The sequence below is a fragment of the Eurypyga helias genome, unplaced genomic scaffold, assembly GCF_000690775.1.
Source record: "Eurypyga helias isolate BGI_N326 unplaced genomic scaffold, ASM69077v1 scaffold5107, whole genome shotgun sequence".
In the NCBI taxonomy this organism is placed as follows: Eukaryota; Metazoa; Chordata; class Aves; order Eurypygiformes; family Eurypygidae; genus Eurypyga; species Eurypyga helias.
In genome coordinates this window covers 1-8,188 of record NW_010263594.1, presented here as the reverse complement: position 1 = coordinate 8,188, position 8,188 = coordinate 1, and the positions used below count along the sequence as shown (strand labels likewise).

Below are 8,188 nucleotides of genomic sequence, written 5' to 3'. Positions count from 1 at the left end.
CCAAAAAGGGGACTGGATTTGCATAGATAATAGCACAAACAGCCACTGTGATCTCATTCTGCACCTGCACATCAAAACCAACTCAAATGTGATTAAACCACTAAGTATTTTGTTTCTTTAATGCTGTGCAAAAACTAAGGAAACTTACCCATCCTGTTTCTTTAATGCTGTGCAAAAACTGAGGAAACTTTTATCCATCTGTCGTGGTGCTGCACACCAAGGTACTCCGCAGGTATTTTTCTCAGGAAAAGTGCAGTTGGAGTGACAGTCTTAAATCAAACAAAACCAACTTCTGCTTTGTCCCTTCAGCGAGGGCACCTTGACACATGTCCCTCCTGTTAATCCCCTGACAGCTTCCAAGAGGCTGATGCAAACAACTGTGCCAGGCTTTGATTATAAGATATTGCACTGCCACTTATTCTCTTTGTCTCCTGCAGTTTACAGAGGCAGCTTCAGTGCATAATTTAATCCCTGTTCTGGGGACTGTAGCAAATCCACAGAGGTTTCTACCAACCGTCCTCTCTGGCATCAGAACAACATGTGCACATCTTCTTTGATGTGAATTCCCCAACCGGAGCCTTAGAAGGACCTACAGCTTTGAAGCTGGCCTATAAATTGTGCTTTCAGGAATCAAGTTGTCAGGCTCCTCTTCAGGAAGAAAGGGAGAGTAAACTGTAAAGCAGTCTCATAAAGCTACAGGGCAACTTACAGATCTGCTTCTCTTGGCCTCGAAGAATTCCCGTACGACGTTGAGAAAGGAGCGGATCCCTTTTTACCTGGCTTAGAAGCATCCCCTTTGTGACCGCGGGACCTTGTGGGCAGTGGGGCTGTGATGGTGTTTGTCTTGAGGGGTTTCCTCTTCCAGGGCAAACGGAAGGGGCACAGGCACCACTGGTGCTTTCAACCTGGGCGTTTCCAGGCTTACAGAGCTGGTGCACCTGCATGACCTTTGTGCAGGCAAATTTGCAGCGTGGTTTAGCAACATGGGAACTCCTACCAGCTGTGGTGGTGGTTCTGTGAGATGGAACCTTCATCAGCTGTGTCCTGAGATGCAGGACGGGCAGACCTCTGCCTTTCTGTTGAGATGGAAATAAGCTGGGCTTTGAGTTGAGGGATTTCACTGGCCAAACCTTGTTTGAACAGGCAAATGCGGTTGCCCTTCTTGTGGTTCAGTGTCTGCTTATGTGTTGTGCTGTCACCCCTGGGAGCTCCTCCCCACCAACAAAGCAAGGAACTGACTGGAATCAACCAGGTCACCAACCTTGATTTTTCCCGTGTTCTCTGTCTCCGAGGAGAGCCGCAACCATTCCGCTACTCTCCACGCCACTGCTGCTGACGCCGCTACACCAAGCGGTGCTCGAACTGCCTCTGGAATGAAAACACTCACTGTGCAATCTACACGGAACTAAACCAGCCTCCTGAGTCAGGAGCAGCTTCTCGGGCCGCTCCATAGATGAATCTGCGCGTTCTTCGGACGTTTACAGATGTTACGCAGACGCGATTGTGTGGAACCTCCTGTTTTGAGCAGGTGAGTCTCGGGTGAGCGTCATCAATGAGTTGCACCAACCCACGTCAGATGGTGACAGTATGACACGTCATGCTTTCAGGGAATGGAAGTTGTGTTGCGTTGGGGTTTTTTTTTTCCTGGTCAGAGCTGTTACTGGGAGAGGTTAATTCCAGTTCACCTGTTTATCCTTGCGTGGTCTGTTATGTTGAACTGCCGGCTGAGTCTGCTGACGCTGCGGGAGGCTGGTATCGAGGGCAGAGCTGAGCAGTAGAGACGCTGATGGCGCTCATCGTGGCAGCCTGTCCTCCTGGCTCTGCGTGCTGGATCTGCTCTCCTAGGTCTCCGGGCTGGCTGCACTGCGGAGAGAAGCCCGCCGGTGAGGTTTTACCACACCCTGCCTTTGCGGCTGGTGGGAGAGCAGTGGGGCCTGGCAGGGTGTCTACAGCTGTGGACCCTGTCGCCTCCTGGGAGCGGGTCCCCGTGTAGGTGCGTGTGGACGGGCCCGTCCAGCGATCCGTGGGGATGCTGGGCAGCTGTGGCCAACGGGTCAGTGCAGATGCAGCCCTTGGCAGCCTACGCCTTGGTTTTCTCATTGCGCCGGAGGCAGAGAACAGCGAGCAGCCACACCGAAGTGGTTTTTCGTGCAAGTGTAGCTCAGTGTCTCTGAAGAAGCTGGTACCAGGCTATGAGGAAGGGTAACCAGCCGGTCTTTTTGGGAGGGCCACCACCTCTTCCTAGAGACAGAGCGGCTTTCGTGAACCACGGCGAGGTCTTTCTTCAGTGTACAAACCCCTTTAGTGTCTGGCTGCATGTTAGAAGCTTGCAGCGTCGGGGAAAAAAAAAACCCTCGTACATCTCGAATCACTGACCATTAGTGGCTGCTGTGACGTTGTGCTCAAACCGAATATTCAACTTGGAAAAATTGTACATTAAATTCAAATAATCAGAATCTACACTCAGTTTTTATTTACAATCATAGTACTTTTTATTTTTTTTCCATAACGTAACTTGCCAAGTCCTCCCCCAGTGACTGATGCTGCAATAAACCTGTACAGTGAGAGTGCACACTGCTGCTTCCCTGTGAGCCGAGGGGCTTGCACGTGCTGTTGGCACCTCACACGTCACTCCCAGACGTGGGATAACCCCCGCCAGCAGCTGGAGTATTTGTGGAAACACTGCTGTGGCGGAATGAGGCTGCACTAGCGGCACAGATCAGGTGTTCTGTTCTCCCAGCCAGGAAGGGCAGTCGATCTGTCCAATGTACTGAGCGGAAACGAAGTCAGAAGAGTTCTGGTATTAACTATTCGAATACAATGAACTATCAGTTGGCAGAGGAATGGATGTGCTTCACTCCTGCTGGAAGGAGTTATTGGAACTCCTGACTCTTCAAGCGTATCAACTTTACTTGAGAGGTATGTGAGAATCGACTCGGACCTCCCAGCGCTGTGTTGGGGGAGCAAAGGAAGAGGGGCCTGCGCCTGCAACTCAGGATTTTAAAAAGCTAAATGATTTGTATATCCTTTTCATTATCAAAGTATAGTTTCTCTTTCCAGGTAAACTGGTTTCTTTGGGAGGAGTTATTTTTAATAACAGCTCAGTGCTATAACCAGGAGCCAATAATTCAAAAATCACTCTTTTCTACAGAAAAGTATAAAGAACTACAGCTCATGCTAAAGCCAAAAAGCAGCACTCGGAGCCTTTACGCGGTGTTACGTGTTTCTAAGACACCATCTCCTCTGCGACTGCCGCAGGACTTCAGCTGGACAGTGATTAACGCTGTCACGCAAGTCCGTGACTTCTCTTAGCCCTGCCGACACTAGCATCTACACACAACCCGCTGTTTGAAGCTCTAGTACATCACAGAACAGTGCTGACATTGGTGTATCACAACTAACGCAACATCCAGTAATTCACATGTATCTTAATAGTGAAAAACTCAAGACTGGGGTGCTAACTAAAGAAACCACTACCAGGAAGGTTCCTTATCTGGCGTGGAATACAGGGAGGGGCAGCTTAGATAACACTGTCGAGATTGGGCAGGAACAGAAAGAATTTATTTCTCCATCCAGGATTTTATACACTTTACAAAAAACAGTAATATCACCGTGCCCATAAAAATGCTATCCATGGCAACGTAAAGCAAACACTACTTTTTGTCATCTAACGGGGTCTTTTTAAAATCATAATACAAAGATTTGTGCTGTAGCAGTCCTCCACTTTGCACTGTAACAATAAGGCTTACTGTACTTCAAATACAAAGCTGTTACATCTGCAGTTATGAACCACTGGCTTTAACAAACATCATTTTATAGTTGCTTTTTGCCTCTTTTTTGTTTTCTGGAACCTCGGCTTCCTCATGTTTTTCGGCAGCTTGCAGCTCCTCGGCAGACTCCTCTTGCTCCGACTCAGAGCCGCTCTCCGAGTCCTCTGAACTCTCTTCTGAGGAGTGTACAGCTATCTCGTCTTGTTCTTCACTTTCCTGAAACTAGAAGTTCAGATCATGAGACAGATAAACCATTCATTCCTGGCAACTCCACTGCGGCTTTTAAAATTTCCCAGTGAGAATGTTTTGCTTAATGGCTCCTTTAATCATTTGCACCTTAAAGAGCTGTTTAGCAGCGTAGCCCCTTTTAGCACTAAAATTAGACAGAAGGCAACTCCGCTGCAGTGGTTAATGGCACCAACCGTGACATCCGTGGTTTCCTCAGCCACGTTCCTGTTTCGTTAGAGCAGAAATCCTAAAGACACCATTAAACGAGCTGAGAAGTTGCAGATCACATCAGATTAGTAATTCCTTACTTCAGTGTACACAGGACATAATGACACTGGAGTATTGGAGTGAAACATAATGAAACTAACGGCTGGACCATCAAGAATTCACCTTCTCTGAAATCAAGTTTAGCGCACGGCAGCATGAGGGACGCCAAAGTAACCCAACAGTACTGCTAACAATAACAATGCCCGAGTGGTACTTTGTTCATGGCCCTAAAGGGCAATGCCTCCACAGCTGTAAATACTAAGAATTCCCAGCGCTGCACAGGTGGGTTTACTCCCTCTGGAAACAACAGCTAGGTTTTTATGCAGTAATTAGTGCTAAAAGTTAGCAAAAAAGAAATTCTTGCAGTTTTCACTTGGCAGATGAAGATATGTTCCTAATAACCAAATTCTCGGGGTTTTGTCACACTTCTCTTCCTGCTCATTCCTGTGGAATTCCTTGCAAGTGCAAGGCCAGCCAGGTGTCAGCTCACTGGAGGACTCCGGGCAGCAAATTCCCCTTGTTCGACCTCCCTGTAGCCACTTTCTTTTTGGGACCATAGAGAGGTTTGTGCCTCACCACAACCAGCAGCTAAATTAACTAGCTCTCGGCAACAATATAGGTGCTTACCCTGCCTTCTTAGGTATTCCCTGGCAACACCCTGGTTTAATGTATTTGTCACTTTCTTCCCTAATGAGTCTTGCTTACTTACACTGTATGTCACATCAGTTTTCAGAACAATGAGGAGCATCAATCATTTCCAGGCATCTAAATGGCCATCCCACTGCAGACAAGTAGGGGTCAAGTGGCCTGCAGTATGTTTGCCTCGAGTTGTGGTGATTGGATTTTTAAACTACCTATCATCTTCTCTTAGTGAAATGAAAGCCAGATCATTCTGAAAATAAACAAGTTACTACCTCACTGAAACCAAGTCCACAGTGGCGCCGGTTTCGTCCGGACATCGTGCTGTCCATGCTCTGTTGGTACTGAGACTCCAGCTCTTCATTCATTTTCTTGTCTTCTTCCCCTGCAGTGTCCAGTGTACTTTGGTTATGGTTCATTCAAATTAACAAAGACATCAAATTACATAAAGTCACATTTTCAAAGTTTTATCAATATATGTATGTAAAAGTCTAAATTTAGTCATCATAAACAACTGGATGGACAATTACTGCAGACAAACCATCACGTTTATAGGCAGCCTATCAAGCGTGCAAGCAGAACTGCTTTGATACAAAGATGGGTTGGTAAACTCCTAAGACCTGATACATTCAGAGAGCTGTACCATGCACGGTGTATGTTCTACTAAATGAGGTAAATGCCACCTGTATGACTTCTCTGTGCTTCCTGCCAGTACTGCAAGGTGTCACAGCTAGGAGAAAGTTTCTGATGTTCACTACGTAACATGTGGTTACTGTGACTGAACCGTGGTTAATGTATAGCAGCAGAACTCAGGACGATACTACCACTCGTTCACAGAGCTGTATCTGCAACTATTTCATGCATCCTGAATCATCAGGAGCAGCTACTACAGCTCCACGTTTTTTCATCTTTAGGAATTAGCAGAAAAACTATTTTACATGAGCTACTTCTACATGCCCTTAACTTACTTGTTTGAATAAGTAAATAAGGAATTATTTTTACTGGGGGAAAATATGGTCTGAAATAGTTAAGAAATCCCTGCTCTCGTAAAGGGTAGGAGTATCTAATTCTCCCCCGACAGACCTACAAGACTCGTTTAGAAGTTGTGTTGCAAATTAACGTTTCCTCGTTTGGAAGTCAGAGCTGTACATTGTTACAAAAAGAGAATAACTGTATGTTGGACAAGGATGTAAAGTGTTGAGAAAACAGCTGTTCGGATTTTTTTTGTGAAAAACACAGCATCTTAACCCTTTGCTGATAAAAAAGCACTACCGATTCTTTATGATTCCTTGGATGAAGCATCATCTCCTTCCTAGGAAATCCAGATTCTCCATCACTCTGCAAGCTAACAGCGGAACCTGGAACCAATCCTCAGGCTTCACTTGGTGTGTTGGTCCACAGATAATTTTTCATCAACTGAAAAATTACTAGTGGAGCCTATTAGGAAAAGAAGTTTTCTGGAACTCTGAGAGTTGCTATTCTATGCAGCTTGATCAAAGCTTCTCTCACAGTCAAGCCCAGCTCGGTTTCGATGTACTTTGACTTACTATCTAAGTAAGCATGATAAGAAGTTACCCTGGTCAAACAGGACATAACGTCAAATTATTGCGGATTGCCAGGATGACCTTGCAGGTCTTTTCAGCTTCTGCCTTTTCACTGCTTTCAGGCAGAGATGTTTCTGTTCAATAGGTAATCAATCAGGTGGAGGAGAAAATCAACCCTGTTCTTTTCCATGCACAACAGTTTGGAGGTTTGGATATCCACACCTGACAGCAAGGAGGAAGTGTAATACTGCTGGGTAGCAACAGCAATAACATTTTACTTTCTTATTCTGATAGCCAAAGCAGACTCTGGGCATATAGGCCCCGATTTTCAGGGCACACGTACACAAGTTTAACGGACCATCAAGTATTTTGCTGAACCTGACCTTCAGAAGGCAAGTGTAGTCACAGAAGTTGTTTGTCAATAATCAAATAAGAGAAATTAGGAACTTTTACGACTCCACTGCCCGACCTCTCTTCAACTTCAGCCACAAAACCTGAAATCCCTCCCTGCAATACCGACAAAGCTCAAAGTACTGGGATGTTCCTAAATAAGTGTTAGATTTCCAACTTTGTATCAGCTGTTGGATAAACTGACCTGTCCTGAAGTGAGAGGTTGATCTGTGGTCTCCGATAACAAGGCGGCCAGTATGTTCTTTCTAAAAGAAAAGGCAGTTTGTTTTGGAGCTTTAGGGTGCACTGACAGCTCTGCCAACATTCTGGAAATCTTGAACTGAAAAGGTTTGCTGTCAAACCTTGAAAACCAACTGTAGGACTTTACTTTTTGCTAGCTAATAACTGCTGCCTCTTGATGAACTTGTTTCATCCTTTCTTTTTGGTTGATACTTCTGAAAAAAGAAACCCCAACAACTAGCTACTCTTTACTCTTCCCACACCCCAAATCTGGTTGAATTTCATTCTGTTTCTTGCCACTAATAGGACAATTGCACTACACAACCCTGGACAAGAGTGAATTTAGGTTCTGACAATTTTCCCTTTGGGTCTCTTCCTCTGGCACCATGCAACAGTTCGGTCTGTGCATCTGAAGATGATCCCACTTTTAGACTCCTCCCAGTATGAGGTAAGACATTCACAGTGCTTATTAATTTACTTGGCTCTATAGTTGCTCATTAGCAAATGTATCCCTATAGGCAAGAACTGGCATTACACAGCAAGCAGCATGAAGTATCCAAGAATCCATAACATTAATGGTAGTGGGATGTTTTCATAGGGTATTGGATTCCTATCCACTAGAAAACATTAACTTTTACCTCTTTAATACTGTAAAATATTTTAGCCTACAGAAATACTGTATTCAAGCAAAATAAACTAGTAAAAGTGAAATTATTTTTCTTGAAGATAAACAGAATTACAATCCTAAAACAACATTTTGTATGTGGAAAAAGCATATTTTACTAGTTTTGCAGCACTTTTTGCAATAAGTGTAGCAGAAATATGATTTTAGAGCATTCTTTCTTTAAAAATATTTCCTGAATTATTCAGGTTTATAATTTTGCCGGTTTAGTCTATCTGCTACCATTATTTTTAACCTTAATTTTTCTTCCCCAATGAGAAAGAATTTTACAGGCCTAGCGCACAGGTTTGTTAGTTTGCAGTAAGGACTATCGCAGAAGCGTCCACAAACAGGTTTATGAGCTGGTGTGAAAGCATAAAGGTGTGGGGTGGAAGCTGCAGAGCTGAGGCTTGGCAATTTCAGACCGATGGTTTGCGATGCAGCGTCGC

The 8,188-nt window shown here is 44.8% G+C and overlaps 1 protein-coding gene across 1 annotated transcript; it reads right to left on the bottom strand.

The window, feature by feature from the left end:
• Nucleotides 1-3,539: 3,539 nt before the first annotated feature.
• LOC104512909 (chromosome unknown open reading frame, human C11orf58) lies at nucleotides 3,540-7,100 on the bottom strand. Its single transcript, XM_010156088.1, has 3 exons — nucleotides 7,044-7,100; nucleotides 5,180-5,306; nucleotides 3,540-3,992 (listed from the first exon to the last, which is right to left on the bottom strand). The coding sequence occupies exons 2-3, from the start codon at nucleotides 5,270-5,272 to the stop codon at nucleotides 3,783-3,785; spliced, it is 303 nt and encodes a 100-aa protein (XP_010154390.1). The 5' UTR covers nucleotides 5,273-5,306; nucleotides 7,044-7,100; the 3' UTR covers nucleotides 3,540-3,782.
• Between the last annotated feature and the right edge of the window lie 1,088 nt (nucleotides 7,101-8,188).

What these genes read in the sequence shown, in the direction of transcription:
- LOC104512909 (XM_010156088.1), bottom strand. Translation starts at nt 5,272, where the DNA reads ATGAATGAAGAGCTGGAGTCTCAGTACCAACAGAGCATGGACAGCACG. An exon ending in GTGGACTTGGTTTCAGTGAG is followed by an intron (nt 3,993 to 5,179) that starts GTAGTAACTTGT and finishes CTGAACTTCTAG; the next exon opens with TTTCAGGAAAGTGAAGAACA.